Source organism: Eublepharis macularius, chromosome 6 (genome assembly GCF_028583425.1).
Source record: "Eublepharis macularius isolate TG4126 chromosome 6, MPM_Emac_v1.0, whole genome shotgun sequence".
Taxonomy (NCBI): Eukaryota; Metazoa; Chordata; class Lepidosauria; order Squamata; family Eublepharidae; genus Eublepharis; species Eublepharis macularius.
The window spans coordinates 134,486,534-134,512,481 of record NC_072795.1 but is presented as its reverse complement, the minus strand read 5'-3'; the positions used below and the strand labels follow the sequence as shown (position 1 = coordinate 134,512,481).

Below are 25,948 nucleotides of genomic sequence, written 5' to 3'. Positions count from 1 at the left end.
AATAAGAATGAAAAGCCAAAGGAAAAACGGAAGTGCTATAGAAGAGGGGGAGCCCCTATGCTTCTGGTTCAGCTTATATAGCATGTCTAATCAAGTGCATTTTATCTGTCACGTTAGCTCATGGGCTGTCACTATTAATCAGGCATTTGTCTTTTATGTTGAGGCAAACAAGACTGCATTTAGAACTATGTTAAACTGATTAATTTTTCTTTTTTTGTAAATGAACATCCTATTGATTTTCTTAATTTGATGCATCAATCATTTAAAGCTTCATTCAAGTAAATGACCTGGGAGATACATTCTATCATACAAACTAGAATTTCAAGATCAGGGGATCCTGGAGATAAGAGCAATCAGCCTTGACAGGCTTGAGCAAAGACCTAGTTCAAGATCTTCAAGATCTAACATAGAAAAATCATGTATCCGTGTTGTTTCCTCAGTCTCTTAGACCAGGGGGAATCAGAGCCTCTCTACACAAGACATCTTACACGGGGGAAAGATCTTACACTTGTTCTCCCAATTGTGGATACACGTGCACTGCTAAGGAGACAGAGTACACTTGAATATAAAACAGCACAGAAAGTAAGTCACTTCCGCATTCCCACGTAAGATGCCTTGGGTAGAGGGACTCTCAGAGAAGAGGAGACCTGTTCCTGCTTTTGCTCCTGTCCCTGAATGCCACACTCCTGGCGGATTCCTGCGCTAGCAAGCTTTGTGCTTACCGAAGCGATTTAAATGCTTTTAAAACTACGATTTAAAAACAACAAGAAGAAAAAACCCAAAACAAATAACTTAAAACAAAACTAAATCTGCTTCTGATGACAGAATGGCAGTTGCTTGGATGGTGGCTCCCTGGCCCTCCTCGAAGTCTTCAATGTCCTGGTGGCCAAATAAGGAGGAGCTCTGCCTTTGATTGCAGAATTTAATGGGGGCACCACTGCGTCACAAGGGGTTGTGGTCAAATTTGTTCAGGGAAGTGGTCAAAAGGATTTGCCACTTACAAACTGGCATCTCAGTATGCATATGCAGTCTTCATGATTTGCACAAATGAGATAGCCATTTCCCAAACCATCATAAAAGCACATGGCCCTAACCCCAGGGAGGTTTCTGTTGATATGAATGATACCCCTGTGAAAACGTGGTTTGTTACCTTTATTTATTTATTTATTTATTTATTTATTTATTTATTTATTTATTTATTTATTTATTTATTTATTTATTGTCCACCTTTCTCACTGATTCTCAAGGCGGATTACACAGTGTGAGACCAGTACAGTCAATTTCAAGGATATTTCCATAAACAATGCCATAGGGTAAATAAACACAAGTTTACAGAGACATGGCATTAGCAAGAATCCAATACAGAGGAAATGCTGAAACAGAACATCAGCAATTCTAGGGCTGACATCAGACAACAAGAAGCACAGCTAGCTCATAGGAGCACGTATTTAAGGCAACAGATAGTATGTAAGGCCACACAGTGGTGAAGTCTATGGTCCTTAACTCATTAGTGAAGTATCTGAGAGCCCCTCCCTACAATACTTTCTGAATAATTTGGTTTTGCATTGTTTATGGAAAGCCAGGAGAGTGGGGGCTCTCCTGACCTCTTCAGGCAGGCCGTTCCACAGGGTAGGGGCCACCACAGAGAAAGCCTGTGTACAGGCTGCTGTTCATTTCACCCATATGTAAGGTGGCACCTTCAGGAGATCCTGTCCAGATGAGCGAAGCTAATGATGATGCTATGTGCTGTGGAGCAGCCTGTGCAGGGATTACCCTCAAATGTAAACCAGCTCTATGATTCTCTGTTTTCTGATCAAGGAAGTACTTGTTGAAACTCTTGATATCACCCACTTTCCCTCACAACAAAAATAAAAGATACAAGTAAACCAGCGTAGTGTAGGGATTAAGGTATTGGCCTGAGGTCAAAGAGATCCAGATTCAACATCTCATTTGGCCACGGAGCTCACAGGATACCTTGAGCCAGTTATTCCGTGTTGCTGCTGCCTAACCTCAGGGCCACTGTGAGGATGAAATGGAGGCAGGGAGAGTCACATGCATGCCCTCTGCGCCTTGAAGGAAGGGCAGGAAGAAGTAATGAGATAAATAAATCTGACAGTTGAAACTGGCACAAGTCCATACGTTTTCCAGCACAGTCCTCAAACCGCCTTCCTTTAAAAAAAAAATTAAAAAATTGCATTGAGAGCAGATCATTTGCTTGTGACAAGTAGTTGCTGTCACTGGAACTTTTCTACGTTTCACGGTCACTGATGTTAAACATTTGGCATGACTACAGTTCCTGAGTGGAACACAAAGAAACTTGTCTATATCTTGGCAAATCATCTCTTTGGCGTCAGAGTGGACTGTAAAAATCACGTGCATAACTTAGAAGGTGACTGGAAGGAAAGCGACACGGAGGGAAGATTACCTACAGTCTAGCTAAGTGCTTTAATGAAATACAGTGAGAACTGATATCATTTTTAAAAATAAAATGCATAGTGGGCCCAAAGCCAGATGAAAAAATTGGAAAGGGAAGGAACCGGCAGGACACTGTCTGTTCTATACCCTTGCTGGGTTAATGCCTATCCACTGAATACAAGCAGCAGAGTTTTCCTCTCCCTCAACCTCACAAATAATGTATTTAGCTCTAAAAGAAGATGGCAATCATTGAATAAGTAGCTTATGGCCCCAATCCAACTGCGTGCACAGAACCTTCTCCAATTTTGCCAATCAGTTGATAGATTTCAAGGGGAGAACTGGACTCCTATCCAGTCACTTCAGTTTTGTGTCTTATGTGCTGTTAAGTGGCTTCCAAGTTATGCTGATCATGCAAATGAAAGATCTCCAAAGCCTTCTATCATTAACAGACATGCTCAAATTCTGCAAACTGGTCGATGTGGCTTCCTTTATGGAGTCCAGACATCTTATTTGGTTCTTCTTCTTTTCTGGCTGCCTTCCACTTTTCCCAGCATTACTGACTTTTCCAGAGAATCTTGTCTTCTCATGATGGGACCAAAGTACAATAGCCTGCCTCATTTCTGGTATTTTAGCTTCTAGGGAGAATTCAGGCTTGAGTTGATCTAGAACCCACTTACTTGTCTTTTTGGCCATCCATGGTTTCTATAAAACCATCATTCAGCAGTCAGCACCATGTTTCAAATGAATCAATATTCTTCCTGTCAGCTTGCTTCACTGTCCAACTTTCACATCAACAATGGGGAATACCATAGTGTAGATTACCTTGATTTTGGTTCCCAGCAACACATCCTTGTCCTTAAGGATATTTCTAGCTCTTTCATGGCTTCCCCCTCCATGTCTCAATCTCCTTCTAATTTGTACTCTCCCTTTTGGTTGATGATCGAGCCAAGGAATCAAAAATCTTTAACAATTTCCATTTCTTCACTGTTAACCTTAAAAATGTGTACTTCCTCAGTAATCATTATTTTTGTCTTCTTGATGTTTCAGCTGTATTCCTGCTTTGGCGCTTTCTCCTTTAACCTTCATCAGTAGTTGTTTCAAATCTTCACTATTTTCTGCCAGTAACGTGGTGTCATCTGCATATCTCAATTTGTTAATGTTCCTTCCACCAATTTTCATTCCAGCTTCTCTTAAATCTAATCCAGCTTTTCCTATGACATGTTCTGCATAGAGGTTGAACAGATATGGAGATAATATGCATCCCTGTCTGACACATTTGCCAACTGGAAAACATTGTTTCCCCATATTCTGTCCTCACAGTAGCCTCTTGTCCAGAGTACAAAGTGTGCATCAACACAATCAGATGTTGTGGCACACCCATTTCTTAAAACATAATTCATAGCTTTTCGTGATCCACTCTGTTGAAAGCTGTGCTGTAATCTATAAAGCACTGACTGATTTTCTTCTGAAATTCTCTGGTGTGTTCCATTTACCACTGTAAATTTGCAATATGATCTTTAGTGCCCCTTTCTGTTCTGAATCCAGCTTGAACACCTGGCATTTCTTGTTCTATATATGGTAAGAATATTTGTTGTAGAATTTTGAGCATCACTTAAGTTTGTGTGGAATATTAATGCAACAGTCCAATAGTTGTTGCAATCTTTGGCATCCCTTTTTCCCCCAGAATTGGAATGTAGTTTGAGTATTTCCAGTCTGTGAACCATTGTTTTGTGTTCCATAGTTGTTGACAGATTGTTTGTCAAACAATTCTTTGAAGAAATCTGTCATCCTTCCATCTCTTCTGTATAGGTCTTCAGCATATTGTTACCATCTTTCCTTTATTTCCTTTCTTCTGACTGGATACTGTATTTCCAAACTGATCTTTCAGCATCCTCAGCTGTGGTTTGAATTTCCCTTTGATTTCCTGGATTTTGTGAAACAGATTGCTTGTTCTTCCATTTTTGTTCTCTTCTTCTATTTCTCTGCACTGATTATTATAATAGTTCTCTGCATGCAAGTTGCTGATGAGCTGCATTTAGAATTCTGATTTTATATCTGTCACTACAGTTTGGTGTAGTGGTTAAGAGCGGCAGGATTCTAATCTGGAGAGCCAGGTTGGATTCCCCACTCCTCCACTTGAAGCTGGCTGGGTGACCTTGGGACAGTCACAGCTCTCTCAGAACTCTCTCAGCCCCACCCACCTCACAGGGTGATTGTTGCGGGGACACACAACAATAACACACTTTGTAAACTGCTCTGAGTGGGCACTAAGTTGTCCTGGTGGTATATAAATGTTGCTGTTTTTGTTGTTATTACTTTTACATCTTGTCTATCTTTAGCCATTTTAAGAGTTTCAGCAGTCATCCATCTACGCTACTGGAATGTTTTTGCATATTCCTTTTTGATAATATCTCTGGTTTCTGCCTACAGTTTTCTGTTCATGATCAACTAAACTTAGTAATGAAAATCTGATATTTACATGGTCTTTAAATTCTTCAGGAATGTTATTTAAATTATATTTGGCGCTATATTCTTTTAGTGTTTCTTTTCAGCTTTATTCTAATTTTTTATATTAACAACTGGTACCAGTCAGTTCCTGGTCTTGTTCTCGCAGAGAGAAAAGAGCTTTTCCATCTTCTCCTCTCGATTATGTAATTGTTTGATTCCTGTATTGACCATCCAGTTTTCCATGTATACAATTGTCTATTAGGCTGCCTGAAGCAAGTGTTTGCAAAGAAGAAGTTGTTAGTGTCAAAAATTCTATGCGTTGCTCTTCTGCTTCCTTTTGTAATCCTAGTCCAATGTTTGATTCTGCTTTGTTGCCTACTTTTTCATTCCAATCACCTATGATAATGAGCACATCATGTTTAGGTGTATGATCAATTTCTTCCTGGATACTTGTGTAAAAGTATTCAAATTCTTCCTCTTCAGCATCTATTTGGGACATAAACTTGAATGATGGTTATGTTGCTAGGACTTCCAAGCAGACTACATCAGATACAGAGTCATATTGCTTCCACTGAAGCCAGCTAGCAGAATAATAATGTACTGATTTCAAATGTGTGTATGGGTCTTTAAATGCTTGGTGTGATCCCGATAAAGAGTGGGGGTGAAAGAGAGGGATGAGGGAGTGATATGATTGGTTGATGACTGAGTGTGTGGGTGGAGTGAATGCAGTTTTTTTTTTTTTAAACTTTTTATTTTGCATTTTTATATAACTTTTTCCAAAACTACAAATAACCAAATTAAACAACAGCATAATGGGCAATACATGGAAGAGATGAAAACCTTGATGTTTTAACAAACAGCCAATATTAACATTGAAAACAATACACTGAGTATAAGAAGTCACATTATAGCAAAGAAGCTAAGTGTATGTAAATCTACATTAGGTAACTGATTGGTATTATGACAATAGGTTAAAAATGGTAGCCATTGTACAAGAAAGCACGATTGATATTGTGGATTATCTAAGCCTTTAAGGTGATCCGCTATTTTTTCCATTATGAAAATGTCCCATAGTTTTCTGAGCCATTGTGATACACTTGGAGTTTTTTCCTGTCTCCAGGTTGAGGCTAAAAGCAATTTTGCCGCAGCAATCAATAAAAATATCAGATTTTTCCTAGTAGATGGGACCGTCTGATCCTCCCAGAGTCCTAGCAGGATTACTTCAGGGCACTTGGGAATTGCATAGTTTGTTATTGTTTTAATTTTTTGTATGATTCGATCCCAGAACAACTGAATTTTAGGACAAGACCACCATAGATGAATATAGTCTCCATTTTGTCCACACTGTTTCCAGCATAGTGGATTCGTTTCATGATTAATGTGGTGGAGAAGAGTGGGAGACAGGTACCACCTCGCCATTATTTTAAAGGATGTCATTCTGATGCTCACTGCTTTAGATTGCAAGCAGTTTCCTGACCAGATGGAAGACCACTGAGCATCAGATAAGATTGTATTACAGTCTCTGCTCCAGTTTGCTTGGTATTTCAATGTGAGCTGATCATTCCTTGAGTTTAAAATAGCATATATTTTAGCTATTAAACCTTTCCTATGAGATTGTGTTAATTTAAGTAAATATTCAAAGTCAGTTAGTTCACGCTTTAATGAGGTTACAAGTGGCTGACTTTCTAGTAGGTGTCTGATTTGGAGGTATTGAAACCATGGGATCGTAGCATTTGTATCCTTTTCTATTTGAGCCTTGTTCAGGATAATCCCATGTTTGGTTATATCAATAATCCTGTTTTGTTTAATTACTTTCCATAATTTAAAAGAATTTAAGTCCATGCCAGGTGGGAACCAATTCTGATCTATAAAAGATGATAATGGCGAGATGGTTGGAGCAAGATGTTGCCTTAACTTGTCCCATATGTCTAAGGTGGTTCTTAGAAAGGGGTTAGTATGAATTTGAGGTGGTCTATTCTTAGGTTCAGCCCATATCACATCCTGTAAGTCGTGTGGGTAGATGTGTGATGATTCAATTTGTGGCCAACCTGAACCTTCTACAGTATTTAATAGTATTACGATGTTTGCTAGTTGGGCAGCTATGTAGTATTGTTTTAAGTCTGGGACTGATAATCCACCTTTCTTAGCAGACCGTTTCATGGTTAAATAGTTTATCCTAGGGCGTTTGCCATCCCATATAAAACTGTTTATAATTTTTTGCCAATGTTGGAAATCTTGATCTGTAAGTTTAATTGGTAGCATGCGGAAATTAAATAAAAATTGTGGGAGAATCATAGATTTTACCAGATTAATCTTTTCTGCCCACGACAACTTCATTTCCGCCCACTCTTTAATTTTGTCTTTTATCATTTTTTGTAACGGTTTAAAGTTAGCTTCTTTTATATCCAGTAAATCAACTGGTATCTTAATGCCTAAATAAGTCCATTGCTTATGGGTCCATTGATATGTAAAATTAGAAGCCATCTCTGACCTAATGATTGGAGTTAGGTGAATAGGGTAAATTTCTGATTTGGTTTTATTAATTTTAAGACCTGAAATGTAACCAAAATCATGCAGGGTTTTTTCCAGGGCTGGTAATGAGGTGCATGGATGTGCAAGGTAAAGGACCATGTCGTCCGCAAACAGGGAAATTTTATAAACGCGTTTTCCAATAGTGATGCCACTAATGGCGTTGTTTTGCCGTATAGCCTCAGCCAGAGGTTCTATGGATAAGGCAAATAATAATGGGGAAAGCGGGCATCCCTGTCTGGTTCCTCTTGTGAGCTCAAAGTCTTTTGATTTCAATCCATTGAGTTTTATTTGGGCCTTAGGAGAAGCATATAATAGTTTGATAATCTGAATAAAAGAATGGCCAAATCCCATCCTAGAGAGCAATCTTATTAAATAATTTGTTTCTAAGCTGTCAAAGGCTTTTTCAGCATCTAATGAGAGCAGGATCGACTCTATTTGATTGGTTTTACAGTGATTGATAATGTTTAGAGTTTTTCTTACATTATCTGTAATACTCCTGTTTGGTATGAAGCCAGTTTGATCAGATTGTATGTAATGACTTATGATTTTATTCAGACGATTAGCCAGTACTGCTGTAAATATCTTTGCGTCCTGATTTAGTAATGATATGGGACGGTAAGAAGATGGGAGGGTGGCATCCTTCCCTGGCTTAGGGATTACAATAATTGTAGCTTCATACCATGTTTTTGGGAAGTTGCCTTTTAAAAGGATTGCATTGCAAGTTTGGCGAAGGGGTTCTGTCAGAATGTGTATAAACTTTTTATAAAATTCGGCAGGGAAGCCATCTCTGCCGGGAGTTTTATTTAGTTTGAGATTTTTGATGACTTCAGTGATTTCCTGAGAGGAGATCGGTAGATCTAGGGAAGCTTTATGCTCTGGAGTAATTTGTTTCAAGGTTGTAAGAGAGCTTAGGAAGTCCTCGATACCAGATGGTGTTGGATTCTTTGATTTATATAAAGTAGAATAAAAGTCACGAAATATATCTAGGATTTCCTTATTATTGGAAGTGTGAGATTTACCATTTCTTTTAATTGAAGAAATTTGGTTGGAAGAGGATTTCTTTTTAACTTTCCAAGCTAGGAGGCGTAACGTTTTAGGGGTTTTGTGCCAGTACCTCTGTTTTAAAAACAGTAGATTCTTTTGTATGGAAGATGTCTCAAGTGCCTCCAGCTTTTTCCTTTCTAAAGTCAATTGATTATAGTCTTTCTTATTGCAGTATTTTTTGTGTTTGTTTTCAAGAGCATGGATTTTGGATATAATTTCTGATCTAGTCTTCTCTCTCTCTTTTTTATAGAATGAGGCTAATGATATGATTTTACCTCTGACTACAGCCTTCATGGCTTCCCAAATTATTGCTTGAGAGACTTCACCTTCTGTATTCTCTTTGAAATAATTTTCCAGTTCTAATTCAATTTCTTTTTTAATTGTTGGGTGTAATAAAAGAGATTTGTTCAGTATCCAGTGAGTGTCTTGTTTTATTTTTTCCGGAAAGGTCAAAAAACAGTCTACCCAGGCATGGTCCGTCCAGATTTTACTGCCTATGGTGGAAGAGATTATATTATGATAAATTTTGGGGGAAGCCAATATGTAATCTATTCTAGTATGGATTTGATGACGGGCAGAAAAATAGGTAAAGTCTTTCTCTAGGCCGTGCTGTGAGTGCCACACATCCTTAAACTCAAATTTGTCAAATAGTAAATTGAGGTTTGATCGATTTACTTTGTTTCTCTGACGTACCCTGTTGTTTTGGGATCGATCCAGGTTTGAATCTGCTATGCAGTTAAAATCCCCCCCTGCCAAAATTTCACCATCCGCATACAACCTTAAATTAGATAGAGTTTCATGAAGAAATTCAATTTGCTTGTCATTTGGAGCGTAAATAGATGCCAAGGTTATTTTTGTTTCTTCCAGAACCCCTTTGACAAAAATAAAGCGTCCCCTAGGATCTATTTTTGAGTCTTCACATTGGAATCTAACATTCTTTGAGATTAAGATTGCAACACCCCTGGCACTGGATGAGCCTGGGGCTTGAAAGTGCACATTGAAACGATTAGACTTTAATACCTGAGGCATTTCTTTCCTATAATGGGTTTCTTGCAAAAACAGTATGTCTACCCCTTGCTTCACTAAAGCTGTAGTAACACGTTTAAGTTTTATAGGATTGTTTAATCCTCTGCAATTTAGAGTAATAATTTTGATTCTATCTGTCATTAGTTATGTGTTAAATAGAATGATATAACGGACAGATAAAACTCTGTGAGCATGAGGAAATAAGGCATCCTCTGAGTCTTTGATAACCTATTTTCAGCTACTCTGTATGGTTCCTCCAATATTGCATAATATATGTTGTCCAACAGAACTGTAACATTAATACAATAACCCCATCCCACCCCCTTGAACAAAAACAAAACACCAGTTAACATAATACTGCTCCTTCGTGTGAAGGAGCAGTCTCTCCAGAGGCACAGGTCTAAACTGCCTGTGTTAACACAAATAAGGAGAATGGTTAGGTTCTCCCCTTTTCTGGAGGATCCTATACAACTGGGAACTAAAATGAGTACCAGGTTTAGCCCCCCTCCCCCCCCCGACTGAAGAAGTAGAAAAGAGATGAGGACTACAGTTACAGAAAGGTCTGAAGCTACAGATAGAGAAGAAGAAGAAATGTTAGAGGCAAGAACAATATTGACAGACAGAAACGCTAGAGAAAAACTCTAAGAAATGATGGTTGCTTGCATGCATTTTCTCCCTCAGGCAGTTGTTTTCATCGGTATCGTGGCCCATCCCGTCATAGTGGAGGATTTCTGTGCGACAGTAGAGCTTTTGTTCAGATCCGGTGAGCATAAGTTCAGTTCCTTAAGAAGAGATGTGCCAGATAACAGATCCGTTGCTTGAAGAGTTCTTCCCTGATGTACTACTTGGAGTTTAGAGGAGGCCACCCATTTGTATCTGATGTTTGCACTGTTTAGTTGAGTGGTTATGGGTTTAAGCTCTCTTCTCTGCAAAAGGGTTTCGCTTGACAAGTCCTGGAAAACTTGAATTCTCTGCCCTTGAAAAAGGAAAAAGCCTCTTTTTCTAGCCTCTTGAAGGATTTTCTCTTTAGTACGTGAGTCCATAAACGTAACAATAATATCTCTGTTAGTGTTTTTTCTTAAGTTGCGGAGGGAGCCCATCCTATACGCAGCTACAATATTTGGTGCCACACCGTCTTCCAATTGTAGTTCCTGAGCCAGCCATCCTGAAAGGAAGACTATTAACTCAGTTGAGCCTTCTTCTGATTCTGAGAATCCGCGAAATTTTAAATTATTTGATTTCCATTTATTTTCCAGGTCCATGATTTTATTTCTCATCCAGCTCTCGCTAGCCTGCAGAGTGCGTGTTTCTTTTTGCAAGGACAAGCTAAGCTCTAAAGCAGAGTCTGCAGTGCGAGTTACTTGCTGGAGAGACTCAGATATTGCAGTCAATTGATCCTTCATAGGTTTCAGAAGTCTCTCCATTCTATTGGCAATTTTATCTTCCAGTTGATCTATTTTAATACTTAGGTTTGTTTCTTGTACCTGGGTTTCTGTGTCAGTTATTTCCTCAGCAATGACGGAGGCCATTTTGGCTGTAGAGTGGGGTTCAGCTGCAGCGCTGTTTCTGTGCTCTCCCGCCGAAAAAAAGGTTTTTACTGATTGTGAAATCGGCTCTGAAGATTTATTTTTATTTCCTCCTGTCTTGCCCATAGTTGTAGCTTGTTAGGATCACTTTAAGGAGCTAATAATTCAGTCGGGGGAAGGGAAGATCCAGGAGCCTGAAACTCACGCGTCTAGCATACACGCTGACGCCCCGCCCCCTCCCGAGTGAATGCAGTTTTGAGTGAAGAAAGAACATTCAGTCAGGGCGAGAGAGGCAAGCTGTGTGCAGCCTGAACATGTTTAAGCATTTCTGAGAGAAATATAGCTTGTGTGGAAGTCTGAACTCTTGTGTGTCTGAGAGAAAACCATTCATTCTATCTAAAGCAGGCAAACTATGTGTGCACCTGAGAAAGTTTATGAAGATCTGAGTGACTGTGTCTATGAAAAGAAACTTTAAGAACATGTAATACACTTAGAAATCATCAAGCTTAAGTACTATAGTGAAACCGATATACTTCTTGTAACAATAAAAGTTTATTTTTTTTTCAATCCAGAGTATCTGTTATTCCCATATCCCATTCCTTTCCTCAGGGCCACATAGTCCCATGAAGGAGCCTGACGCTTGGGCATGTTATAAAAGGGGAAATTTAAGTTATTTTGGAATATAATTCTAGGTGGCAGCACTCTACCCAGATGGGGCAAGAAGAAAAGGGTTAAAGGCAAAATCTAACTGAGAGAAAGAAAGGGGTCGTAACAAACAGGTTCATAATAACGATGCAATCTTGAAGGAATGGGGTAATGTAGGAAAGCAACGGTAAACCGGATTTTGGACTCAGCCAAAAAGAAAGTGGGAAATTTCACATGGATGGAGAAAATGACTACTGAAAATATACAATAATCGGAAATGGTGAAATGTGTGCGAGGAGCTACAATGAGCATTTCTCCTTAAAGCCATCGTTGCTATTTCAGCTAAAAGGCACGGCAAATTGGACTGCTTTGTTTAGCTCTTCCCCCTTCCTGTTACAATTTGAGGGAAAGGCCCCCTCCATCCCAACTAGACTAGTGTGGCAACAGACTCCTTCTGGCTGATAGTTGTTAGTGGAGATGGCTGCCCTCAGACCGTTGGAGGAAGTGAGAGTATGTTGGCAGAACCAGAAAATCATTACTGAAAATATAAAATGGGCAATAGACGTTTTCTGCAATGGCTACAGGCCGTGGGCCATTTCCCTTCTTTGTGAGATTACTGGCACTTTGTGAACAACTACCGTAATTAAAAATAATGAGTGCCTGGTAGCACTGCTAATTCTATTATCTTTAAAGCACTGTGCTTCAACAACTCACCAGCAAAATTGCCCAGAAGAGAAATCTCTTTAAAATGCTCTGTGGTCGCCGGCGGTACAGGAGAATAATCTTCCCTGCCTGAAAATCAGAAAGAGAAAACGAAAACGCAATCAATCAGCAGAGGAGTCCTAGACAAAGCAAAAAAAGTAGTTGGACATAATCAATGCAAAGTCCTCCCAGCTGGAAATCACCATGCTTTTCAAGAGGCACAGCAGCTTATCAAGTGACTAAGATCCATGAAGACTGTTAAAGTAACTGCTAAAACCCACTGCGATTTCTCCAAAATAGACTACTGTTCACTCAAACCAAAATCAATTCAAAAGCTTTGATTTGGTAGGAGGAGCCACCAAGCGCACCTTTGGACATCCCCTCATAGATTGTGACTGAATCACAGAGGACAGAATCAAGAGGCGGCTCTTCTTTTTTCCAAGTTCAAGCTCAGGTTAGCCTTTACTGGTATATCAACAACACAAGTTATTAAAATACAGACAAATTTTTAGGAAAAAAACCCACCCTTGTAACTTAATTCTGTGATAACCTTTGATGCGATTTCAAAGCAGCATAGAGAAACTTAGCCCCCATCTCAGTAACCTCAGCAAAGGAATCATTCAAAAATGTATAAACTTTAAGCAAATCAGGACAGTCTGTCAGACTAGCTAGAAGAGATTTTAAATGTATCAACATACAGATGACAATGCAGAAGAACATGTGTAACTGATTCAACACGTTTTTGTTTACACAGACAATATCTGGTTAAATAGGCATAGCTTTACGCCTGGCTAGGGAAAACACCCTACGTTAGTGTGGAACCTGCAAGGAGAACAAATGTGGGGCCATCCTCCATATAGTGAGAGGGATCTCCAAGCTCAAAGGTGAGCAGGTTTTAGTAGCCAGAAGAGGCTACTCTTAAAAGAGTAAGGGCCAAGCCAGAGTCGTTGCTGCATGTCCCCAAGATTCGTTGGAACAAAAACAGCAACCAAATGGTTCTGTTGAGCAGAGAAAGGCAAGTCAAACTCCTAGAATTTAAATCCAAAGGGACACCCTTATTTCCTTCTCTCTCTAAAGGCCACTCCGAGGCCAAAGCGCGCACAACTCAAACCAGACCTGTTGAGGTCACACTAAGGGCCGAGCTAGATGGGCAGGTTTTTAAAGAGTGGGGTCTGGGCCCAACTCTTTAAAAAGCTGGGCCCAAAGTAGCAGGGCCAAAAGTCTACAGCGCTTACAATTTTTACAGCCTCCTATTGCCATCCATACATCTTTCTCAGCCTCAAGTCAATCATCTGAAATACAAAAATAGGCACAAGCCGCAATTAACTGAGATAACCGTGCAATCCTGTGCAGCATTACTAAAACCGTTGATTGTGGCAAGGACTCATTGGGCATTGAAGTGAATGGGCATTTGGCAGGTGAGCTGCTGCTCTGAGGGGCCACTTGGGCCATTGCACCTGCTACCTGGGGGGGGGGGGCACTTGGTTCTCTGTACCACACATTTGGCAGCCAGTGTGATGTAGAGGTTCTAGAATCCTTACTGGGGCATGAAGTTTACTGAGCCACCTTTGAGCCAGTTGCACCTGTGTCTTATCTGACTACTTCACAAGGTTGTTGTGAGAATAAGATGAGGGCGGTGAGAACTATGTATGTTGCCCGGAGGTCCACGGAAACAGAATGAGATAAAAATCTCACTCTCCAAAGCAGCCATTTTCTCCAGGAGCATAGATCCAGAAGAGTTAGCTGTGTTAGTCTGTAGCTGCAAAATAGTAAAAAAGTCCAGTAGCACCTTTTTAACCAACTTTATTGAAGCATAAGCTTTCGAGAACCCACAGCTCTCTTGTCAGATGCATCTGACAAAGAGAACTGTGGTTCTCAAAAGTTTATGCCTCAGTAAAGTTGGTTCGTCTTAAAGGTGCTACTGGACTTTTTACTATTTTCTCCAGGGAAACTGATCTCTGTTGTCTGGAGATCTGTTGTAATTTTGGAAGATCTCCAGGCCCTAACTGGAGGTTGGTAACCCTAGTAGCACTTTACAGTTCTGTCAACCCCTCGAGTTGGGGCCACTGTGAAGGTTTTTTTCCAGGGCCCTTTTAGCTCACCCATTATTATGTATAAAGAAAGCTAGAACTAGTCACCATTCTGCATTTCTTTGTAGGGTAGTACAAACCAAACCTTTGCTCCCATGGACCTCTTTTCACAGTTTTCTTCTTGATCGTTCCAACTAGTTAGCCAACCTCTCATAAGGTCTGAGAGGTCTAACCCTGACCTCTCATTGGTCTGTAACCTGCCACTTCACTCACCAAAGACTGAAGCTTTCTTTCTAGGGTTGCCAACTACAGATTGGGAAATTCCTGGGAAACTGAGAGTAGTGGTTGGGGACGGCAGGGTTTGGGGAAGGGAGGGAGTTCACCGGGGATGTGATGCCATATAGTCCCCCTCTGAAGCTGCCGCTTCTTTTAAGAGAACTGATGCCTGTAATCTGGGTATCAGTCATAAATTCAGAAGAATTCCAGGGCCCAGCTGGAGGTTGGCAACCCTACTTGCTGCAGCCTAAGGTACCATCCTCCAATTGCAGTTACTCTAGCAGAGGAAGAGCTTCTTAAAGTTGAGGAAGGCAGTACAGTTTTCTGAGAAGAGTGGTAGGATACAACCTATCCCCTGTACTCCTTCTTCCCTCTTTGCCTTTATGCTTCGATCTGAGAAAATCTCAGGAGATCTTTCATCTAACTTTTCTTCCTTCTGTATTATTGGCAGCTCTCCAAGCCACGCTTGTATCCCCCTTCCCCTCCTACTTTCATACACTGTGGGGCTGCAACCAGCAGGAGATGGGAAGGAATATGGGGGGGAGGGGCTGTTGTTAGGAAAACCCAGAGGCGATAGGGGTCTACTGTAGGAATCCCCAGAAACTCCAGGGTAAAACCTCAGAGTACCTGGTGATTTATAGAGAGGAGGACTGATGTCACTTACAGTTTTTTTCCGGAAGAGACATCACATTCTGGGGCTGACTACCTTTATTTATGGGGACGTGGAGTACAGGATCCTCCTCCCCACAACTGGGGGCTTAGTAGCCCCTAATGCACAAGTAAGCCCTCAACCTGGAGAATGGCTGAATCCGCACTTCCCTGCCTTCCGGTTTCCCTGCGTGTTTACTGCGCTGGATCCTATCCCGCAATGTCCCAGGCTGTGTTCACATTCCCTTTCTCACTGAGTCAGCGTCGCGCTATGCTTCGTTCACATCCCTGGGAGAAAAGCGGGATAAGGGGCGGGTCTAGATCCGCCGTCGCCAATGATGGCATGAGGGTTTTTTTTAATTTAATGAGAGATTTCCGCTATATCGGTTTTCCGCTGTATTGCAAATACGTTTGATTCATAGACAACCGAGACCGAAGTAGCATTTTCTGTTGGTCAGAGAGCCCCAGGAGAGCACAATGGGTCACTGAAAAAGACTGCGGACGTTGGTGGGACACAGGTGTTTGCGTGGCCAATTACCATGGACTACCGCTCAACTATATTTATAGGATAGCGATTTTTCTCTATACTGATAATTTTAAATTTAAAAAAAAAACTGGAAAGAGTCAACCTTTGCAGCCACAGTCCGCTGATCAGAAATTACCCAGGCTGTCCTTCGGCAGTAAAACATTATTCACTGTAATAAAAATGACACCCCCCCCCCCTGATGCCTCCATGGGCTTTTTACAACGCCACTTCCCAAACTGCTTGGGAATTGAAATGGGATTGTGCAATAGCGCTAGGAAAGCACCCTTTAAAAAAATAAACAAACTGGACGGGGGGAGGGTGCGGGCATGCCTCGGACAGAGTTGGGACCATAAGAATTGCTTGGCAAAGAGGGACAGTGTTCCGGAAAGGCAAGAAACAAGGAAGTGGGTGGTGGTTAAGAGGGGGCGGCCTCTTTGGGAACCGCTTCTATTTGTTCACATCCATGGTGAGAACGGCGCAAGAGAAGCGTTGGAAAGCATGACAAACTCGTCTGAGGCGCAGCGCAACAGATGCGAAAGAATGGCGGGATTGAGGTGAGAGTATGTGAACAGCCCTCTGAGAAGTGCATAAATGGCGGGAAAATAGCGGCAAACTTGAGCCGTGTGGATTTGGCCCGTGTCTTCCCTCCTCAACACATTGTGATCCTGGTTGTGGGAGTGTCGGCCACACTCTTCTGCTCCTGGGTCAGCTGCCATAGTGGTGCCTACCCCACCCCCCCCTTTCCAATTCACCCCATCACATTAATCATTGAGCCAGTTTGGTGTAGCGGTTAAGAGCGGCAGGACTCTAACCTGGAGAGCCGGGTTTGATTCCCCACTCGTCCGCTTGAAGCCAGCTGGGTGACCTTGGGTCAGTCACAGCTCTCTCGGAGCTCTCTCAACCTCACCCACCTCACAGGGTGATTGTTGTTGTGGGGATAATAATGGCATACTTTGTAAACTGCTCTGAGTGGGTGTTAAGTCATCCTGAAGGGCGGTATATAAATCGAACGTTGTTGTTGTTATTATTTCATCCTGTAAACAAGCACAACTCCTGTTCTTGCATGCTAGTACCTCAGCACAGTCGGGTACTCCCAACACACCACACTGTGTTAATGTTATTTCAACTTAACCCCATTTTCCTACTTTCAAACATTTTGTAAGAGTAGATATAATAATTCAATTGAGCAACGGGGAAATGATCTGCTTGCTACAAAATGCCTTTTTGCTATAATTACAACTGGGAAAAACCACACCCATTTCTAATTGACTCATTCAACAGCCTTTCTCTTGTAGGTTTCTTTTGGTCACTCTCAGTTTTAGTTGTGGCATTCTAGAGTCTGGGCACTCAAGACCTGAGAAGTGTTTTACTATCATACTGCAGTACTTACCAAATATTAGAGGCAATAAAGGAATCTCACCACAATAATAAATCCCAGGACATTAAACTTATAATGCACATTTCCACCCCAAGATACAAGTGTGCTTATTAGCCTCAGATTTCTAAGTGAAAGGCAAACAATGGATCCTAGATGCCAAGCTCTTAAAGAACATGTCATATATATCTGTCTGCATATCTGCCATGGATGTAAAATTATTTATCTTCTTTGACTAAAACAGATAACATTAAAATTAGCCACCTTACTGGAGGACTGTAAAACAAACAGCTGTAATTCCAATTTTAAGGAAAGATCCAGGAAACAATATACCCATAAGTCTAAGTGGCATCTCAGTAAAATGATGGAAGTTGCTACCGTTGTCAATCATATTGGAAAACAAGCCATGGAAGGACAAGGCTTGCTACTCAAATTATTGGTATGGCTTTTTACAAAGGGAAGTCTTGTTCCACCAACTTTTTATAATTTTTTTGTTTTGTCAACAGTCATGAAAACTCGTGTGATCCAATATATAGTACATGCTTGGACTTATTAATATTATGGAAGTTTCTGGAATTCTTGACTTTCGAGTCATTAAGGGGATGAAGGCTCTTTCTGACATCTGGAGCTTACTTGATTAAAAGAAACTTTATTTGATCAGAGTTAGAATGGAAATACACTTTACTAAGTACCTGGGGATTCTCAAATGCAAGATTTTATGTGTGGTCTTCAATTCATGTGCAGACTATGTCTTGCTCTGTGCGTATGCATGCCACTTTCATGGGAGCGCCCTTTGTGTGATTGCATCTGCAAGAGAGTCGGGAGGGCGGAGCACCAGTTCAGCTCTGTTTTGGCTGCAGGAACAAGTACTGTAGGCACTTTGGACTTGCCAATTTGCATTTATTTAAGGTGTAAGAAAGTGTAAAGATCTGCATTTCAATTAATGGATGTATGAGCTGAAAGAAACAGGGATTTTGGCAGTTCTAAACAGAGAATTTCCTTGTCAAAGATTACTTACAGGGGTAGCAAAGAAAGGCATAGCCAGAGCAATTTCTTTATAGAAATGTAATGCAACAGCTTGCATTGATTTCAAACCACATTGTTATCCAAAGGGAAAAATGGAAAACACTCTTATCTCACTATAATTTTTTTTACAAAAAAAAACAGCAAGGGAGCCTGGAATACTTTTTGCAGTCGAGGAGGAACTAATATCCAACTCATGAATGTACTCACATGGAACAAATGGAAGTGTGACTGTGCAAGCAAGTGCATGGGAGGTGGGAAAGGGAACGTGTGAGATGAGGTTCACTTGCATGTCCCTAGGTACTTTGTAATGTGTATTTCCACTTTTACATCAAAGATGAACCCTTCGAATTCAGTTGCAAAGTAGGTATGTAATGTGCTAGCCATCTATAGTTTTAGAAACTTGTTTCCTAACTATGAGCACTGTAAAACATAAAAGCTTGCATACTTCTACAGATGAAACGTTGCCAAGGATTTTTCAATTGCCTGATAGACTTCCTTTCTCCCTATATATATATCTTGATCCTTTGGACACAATCACTGTTACTGGAACTAGAACCAGGGTGTGTATATATGAAAGCAAGGGAATTCATTTTGTCATCCAACCTGGTCTTACAAAAGTTTATTTTCTACATCTTAGGGTTTTGCATTTAGATGCCTCTGGCTCATGGGACCTGAAAACAGCAGCCATGTAGCTAGCAAAGTTGTTAGAAAGAAAGGAAGGCACCAGATTGGGCCTCCATGTTATTCCCCATCATTATATTATTTTCTTGCTTCTCCCCCTGCCCCTCTCTAACATACACAAATTTAAGAGTAGAGCTGCTTTTGCATTTAAAATTTCCAAGGAGGACAATAAAAATTGAGAATCTTTCTTGTGTTCCAGTTTCCTAAGAGCAGAGACAAGTGACTGAGAATGGGGGCTCAAGATGATCATAAGATGAAAAACAATGTTATCAGAAGTTATAGAGAAGGAAACACTGAGAGAGAGAGAGAGAGAGAGAGAGAGATGTGCAACATTGGTGTGGGGATCACTTATTTTGCATACTCACACATTTTCAAAATAATTATATTTCCTGGACAAGGAGGCTTTTCAGCTTCCTTTCTCCACTGTCTCCTAGTGACTTTGCAGAGAATGAGTGTGGTTTGAACAAACACATGAAGAGAATAAAAGCTTTCTTCTGAATGAGTTTTTTTTTAAAAAAAAGAGAAATCATGCAAAAAACTGGGACTAATGCAGAACTTTTAAAAAGGGCTAAGTGCAAACAATGAAGTCGAGGCCCATAGCAACTGCTTTTAGCATGAAGTAGCTCAGTTCTAGGGCTTGAGCTTATCTGGAAAACATAGAATTTGCTTTGGAAGGCCTTTCCAAAGATTATCCATCAAACCATCTCACCCTTGATCCAAGGAGGTCAGGATCCTGAGCCACTTCTCCCCACCCATGTTGTAACTTCACAATAACCTTGTAAGGTAGGCTATGCAGAATGACTGGTCCAAGGTCAACCAGTGAGCTTGAAAGTGAAGTGTAGGCGTGACCACTTGCCTCTCTTGCCTTAGTCCCATCTCAACCACTACTCAACACTTTGTTCTCTATAAACTGGATTACTTATGTTAGGGAAAGTCACTCTGCTTACACTCTGAGTAACTCTTCTCTACTACTTGGTATTTGTCATGGTTTCAGCCCCGATTCAGAGTAAACCCCAGTGATTACCTTGAAGAAAACCATCACAAGAAATCCAAAGGTTTTTTCCTTCTTACATTACAAAGGCAAAATACCAAATTCTTCAGCTTTCTAGGATCCACCTGCCTCCATGCAACTCATGTTGCTAGTTTTTCATGCCTCTCCAGCTATACAGCAAATGTCTTTTTCACTGACTCTCTGACTACAGAAAAGGCTCTTAAAACAGTAAGGCAGGCCGTGGCAATTCTCAGGAAGCCGATGATTTGCTCTCACCTTGGACTGAGAGAAAAAGGCAAAGGAGAGACGGATCACTTACTAACCTTTGCCACCAGCACAGGCAGGCACGGGGAAGAGCAAATGGGACCAGGGAGACCTAATGGCCTTCCAAATCAAGAGGTGTGGTTTTCTGGATGTGCAGTGGTTCAGAAAGGGCTCTCTGATGCACCACAACAGCAAACTTCTGTCCAGAGATGGGGAGGGGGGCAGGACAGGGAGAGCAATGGCCTCTGCTAAATGTGAAGTCAAAATGGCATTGCTCTCTGCATGGAACAGCTCGTACTTTATATGTTTGCATACAGGGCACTCTAAAGCTCATGATCTGTATGAAGCCTATACTGCACAGATACCCTTGTTCTCAGTCCCTCACCAGAGATTTTACCTCTGCCCCCTGGAGAGGGAGCCCTAAACCTTGAAACATCCAGAACCTCAGTAACCCTATGCCACTATCAGTCCAAGAAGTGCTGGGTTCAAACTGGAGGTGGGGTGGGGCAGAATTTCAGGTTCAAACTCAATGTAATGAAAATACCACCTTGAAACTTGCCTAGAAGGCAAACCAAAATGCTGATGGCCTGAAATATAGAAGTGGTCCATATATCTGGATGACAATCTAAGCCAGTGCATAAGCTGGAGCCTTCCTTTTTCTGCAGTAAGGTGTCCTTAGGAAACACACAGTTAGCCTCATTCTGTGAATACAGCTCACTTCCAGCTCTGCAAAATAATTCCCAACCACTTCATTGCATCTTTGTTTTCCACATGGTGCTTCTATACATAGTTGCGTATGAAACAGAACAGATGTGAATTTGAAGCTTGTGTCTGTTCAAAGCGTTAACGTGCATATAGTCTGGAACAGGAGCCCACATTATCTTCAAGAAGGGGAAAAAGGAGGAGCCAGGAAACTATCAACCTGTTAGCTTGATGCCCATACCTGGAAAGGTCTTGAACAAATCATCAGTCAGTCAGTCCTTGAGCATTTAGAAAGGATGGCTGTGATTACTAAGAGCCAGCATGGGTTCCTCAAGAACAAGTCATGTCAAACTAACCTTATCTCCTTTTTTTGGGAGAGTTACTACTTTGGTGGATCAGGAGAATGCTGTGGACATAGTTTATCTTGATTTCAGTAAGGCTTTTGATAAGGTTCCACATGATATTCTGGTTTACATGTTGGTCAAATGTGGTTTGGATCCTATTACTGTTAGGTAGATTTGTAACTGATCATACCCAAAGAGCGCTGGTAAATGGTTCCTCATCCTCTTGGAGAGGAGTGACAAGTGGAGTGCCTCAGGGGTCTGTCCTGGACCCCGTGTTGTTCAACATCTTTATAAGTGACGTGGATGAGGGAATAGAAGGGATGCTAATTAAATCTGCAGATAATGCTAAATTGGGAGGGGTTGCAAACACAGTAGAAGGCAGAAGTAAGATTCAAGGTGATTTTGACAGGCTGAAAAATGGGGCTAAAACACAATGAACAAAATGTAAAATTCTGAATTTAGGTAGGAAAAATCAAAAGCATACTTAAAGGATGGGAGAGACTTGTCTAGACAATAGAACATGTGAAAAGGATCTAGAGGTCTTAGTAGATCATACGCAGAACATGAGCCAGCAATGTGATGCTATAGCTAAAAAGGCAAATGCGATTTTAGGTTGTATCAATGGAAGTATAGGGTCTAGATCACACAAGGTGATGGTATTACTTAACTCTGCTCTAGTTAGACCTCACTTGGAGTACTGTGTTCAGTTTTGGACATCAGTTTAAGAAGGATGTTGACAAGCTGGAACGTGTCCAAAGGAGGGCAATGAAGATGATGAGGGGTCTAGAGACCAAGTCTTAAGGAAAAGGCTGAAGGAGCTGGGTCTGCTTAGGCTGGAGAGGAGGCGACTGAGAGGTGATAACAGCCCTCTTTCTGATCTCCTATTGGTCCTTCTTTTTGGAAACCTCTGATAATTTAACCCAAAGGTTCCCTAATTACCTAATCTTTATTGCAGGTGACCTCAATGCTAGAATCAGTCAAGATGATGAATGCCTGATTAAAAAATGACTAGACTGTGAGCCAGAAGAAATTATTTCCCCCTATTTGTATAATAGATTGTATAATAGATAAAACAGTTAACATTGCAGGTCTCAAACTGTTTGATTTTTCTACCTAAAGAGGGTAAGTCACCTTACACGGGCAAAAAGAAATTGATGGAAAAGGTGACTTTACTTTTTTTGGTCACAAGAGGGGCAGTCTGGTTGATTACTTTATCATCGCAGCAGATTACGTCAATGTGGAAGAATATATGGGGAGGGGCCACCTTCCAATCTCACTCAGCCTCTGTACCCCTGTGGGCAGCCTCCTGCATTATAAGCATTTGTTCCACCCAACCGATACAAACTGCAAACTGCTGCTATCTCCGTAGTATACAAAAAACCAACAGGAGAAACCTCCACCAGAGACTGCAACAATTACTCAATATATAATTTATGGATTTTATATAAACAAAGTGCAAGTGCTATATGTGCAAATTACAATATATGGGCAAATCATAGTATAAACTGTTTTTAAGAACCCGCTATTAACAGACCATATTGAAAGTAAGCATTGCCATCTTCTCAATATTTTCTACATGATTTTTCCTTTTTACAGGGTGCAATAACCAGCTCCTGACAGACCGTATTAAAGATAAGTGTTGCTTAACAGTATAGTCCAAATAGTTAAATCAGTTCTCTTTTTCACTTTTTTTTGGAGGCATAAAGATACAGAGATGGACTATCCCACATCAAGCTAAGACTGTGGTCAGAAAGAAAAATGGCCAATGGGCCTGGCAGCTATTTGCTCAGCCCATTTCAGGGTTCTTTTTCATGGGCTGTATGATATGCTTTAAAAGATGTCCATTCTTTATTTTTCATACAAAAGTTCCTGCATCACACTGGTTGAAGGCAATCGGTCTGGAGCCTCGATCAAGCTGTTTGACCTCTAGAAATTTTTTCTGTATCTCTGCTCCTGAATGGGTGCTATCCTTTAAGGAAATATTCTCCTCTGAAAATTCTACACCATGCGCCCTGACCCCTGTTGACCTCCCCTCCTGGTCTGCTATCACCAAGATGGAGGTTATCTCTATTATTGTTTATGCCGAGGGAAAGGTCCAGGTCGGGACTTACTTAGTACCTAGCAACTTGTTCAAGGCTAACCCAGCACGAAGGGCTACGATTCTAGCTCCAATTTTCTCTGAGGTCAACCTTCTGGAGAAGGTTCCCCCAATTTGGAAACACTCCTATCATCGTCCCAATCTTCAAGAAAGGTTCCAAGTCAGATTCAGCAAACTACCAGCCTATTAGTTTTCCTTCATCAGTGGCAAAGCAGTATACCTCATATTTATACCTCAAATGAGAGGAATGGATAACCTCAAATAATATCCTTGGGTGGGAACAAATTGGCTTCAGGAAGGGCCAAGACCTTAGCCCATTTAGTTAAAAAATACACCTCCACACTGTGTTTATAGACCTTAAGAGAGCTTTTGAGCAGACTGTGGAGAAAACTGGAGCACAGTTCAATCAATAAAAGATCATTCTGGTTAATAAAAAACCTCTACTCCTCTTGTGTGGCTCAAGTCCACTGTGGAGAAAAGGGAGAACTCATGGAGCGTTTTCACCTTGATAGAGGAGTGAAGCCTGGTTGCCTTTCAGCACCTCTACTTTTCAGTTTGTATCTGAATGACCTTGCAACTGCCCTCTCTTCAGCAGAATCCCAGTCTCCGTATTTATCCTCAAAGGCACTCACTTTACTTCTCTAAGCAGATGACACTATCCTTATGTCCTACATTCAGGTTGGACAGAGAAGACTCCTAAGCTGTTTTTCAAAATACTGTAAACATGAAGAATTTAAGATTAACTACTCAAAATCAAAGGTCTTCTGAAAGCTAAGAGAATTACCTCATCGGTCTGGAGAATTGAAGGTGTTCAATTAGAACAAGTCTCCAAATTTCCATACCTAGGTGTGGTTTTTGATCCTCATCTCAACTGGCAATCCCATTTTAAATTTGCAGTAAATAAAATCAAACCTTCTGTGTCAGTGGTTGAACACTTCTCTTTGGGAAGCAAATATACCCCAGGGGGTCTGAATGTGCTCAATACGATAATCATTCTGAGTTGGCCTGGAATGGGCCACACCCCCACCCAGTAGCGGCCTGATCCTGGCCATTTCTGCTCCAATCTGGGCTGTTTCATGCCTGCTCCTGGCATGAGACGTCCTTCCTTTAAAACGAATTAATATTGATATCTATTCAGCTAAGGTGTTCAATTTGCTTTAACTGTCTCACTTGGAAACATTTCAGGATATATGGCAAAGGTTTTTTGCTTATTGTTCTGACTTCCTCATCAAGTGTGATGCAAAAATGCCATAGATATTTTCTGCCAGAGAATGTGATTTCTGTAAATATATGAAGTCCCCCCACCCCTTAATAAATACCTTATGTCTGTGTCAGGCCTTGAATCAGCTGACAAAATCTCTCATTATCATAGGTGATGACAGAACAGTTTTGAAATGTATATGGAGACTTTGCCTGCCTGAGGGATTGAATCTGAGGAAGAAATTATAATAATAGGATATTCATGAGTTTATTTTCCCTAGCATTTTAACCTGGGAATTAGTAAGCGTCAGAACTATTTTCTAGCTCACAAAATGACAGCTATTGAATACTCCACACAGTTTTGGCCTGAACTCCCCATTTTGGCATAGGATTTATATCTCAATGCAAGATTACTAAGAAGAGAAAGCCAGCATAGGATATGGTGATACACTCAGTTACGCTAAAGTGTCAATCCTTCCACATGATTGCTTCTTAACAGTATCCAGATGAATTAAAAATCAGGAAAAGAGGATGTTGTTAGCTAGAGGCTATGACACCTTCAAGGAGGGCAGATCTCTCGTAAACCTGATAACTAAATGGAACTTCCATGGTTTGGAGAAAGTAAAGTTTTAATTATCAAGTGCCAAAGACAATCAACAGGAGAAAGTTGTCAACGTAATACCTTTTTCATAAGCTTCCAGAGGCATGTGGCTATCTGCTGTTCAAAACGGAACACTGGACTACTAGTCTGGTGCGAAACAGTAATTCTCAGGTCTGAACTTCCCATCTATTATGACAGCATGAATTCACAGAACTGAGTGACATCATAACACCAGCCAGTGTTCTGTCTCCAGCTCGAACCTGAAACTTGGCAGAAGAAGCACTTCCTCACAGGAAACCCATGAAAGATATTTCAGCTCTCCAGTATATCCTTTTCTGTTTTTTAATTCAAACTTAACCCCCTCACCCCTACCCCTTAATGAATTCTGGTGAGCAGTGAGGCAGGGAAGGGACCAACAGTACACAGAGGATCAAAATAGAGGACCCTTCCTTTGTAGTGATCAAACTGCCAGGTTCTCCTCTAACTGGGCAGCTCTGTAGGGAGCTGATGAATGGGACCTGATTTGGTTATGTATAAAGTTTGTCATCTGACCTAAGCTTACATTTCAGTTATTGCTGTTCTTTCTCCCCATTTGTAGGTGAAAGAACCTTTTATAAATGTATCTTGATATACTCGGGTGTACTTTTTAAGATACAGGAACTGTCTAAAGTTGTGAGGCTTGCAAATCAGGTTTTAGTATATATTCACAATATATACAGTACATATTGTCAGGAAATCATATGAAACCACATGAAAGAAATTCAGCCCTACTTTTATGCAGGAATAATAATGCCCAGGAAGAGCAGTAATTATTTTTCTATATGGCGCCAGATAAGCAAAGCATAGGA

At 40.9% G+C, this 25,948-nt stretch overlaps 1 protein-coding gene across 1 annotated transcript in view; it reads right to left on the bottom strand.

Annotated features, from left to right (window-relative positions):
- LOC129332906 (heparan-alpha-glucosaminide N-acetyltransferase-like) overlaps positions 1 to 25,948 on the bottom strand; it is a 365,907-nt gene that overhangs the window by 23,142 nt on the left and 316,817 nt on the right. Inside the window, exon 15 of the mRNA XM_054984210.1 lies at positions 12,351 to 12,428. Within this exon, the coding sequence (XP_054840185.1) occupies positions 12,351 to 12,428 (78 nt within the window). The remainder of the gene's footprint in view (positions 1 to 12,350; positions 12,429 to 25,948) is intronic.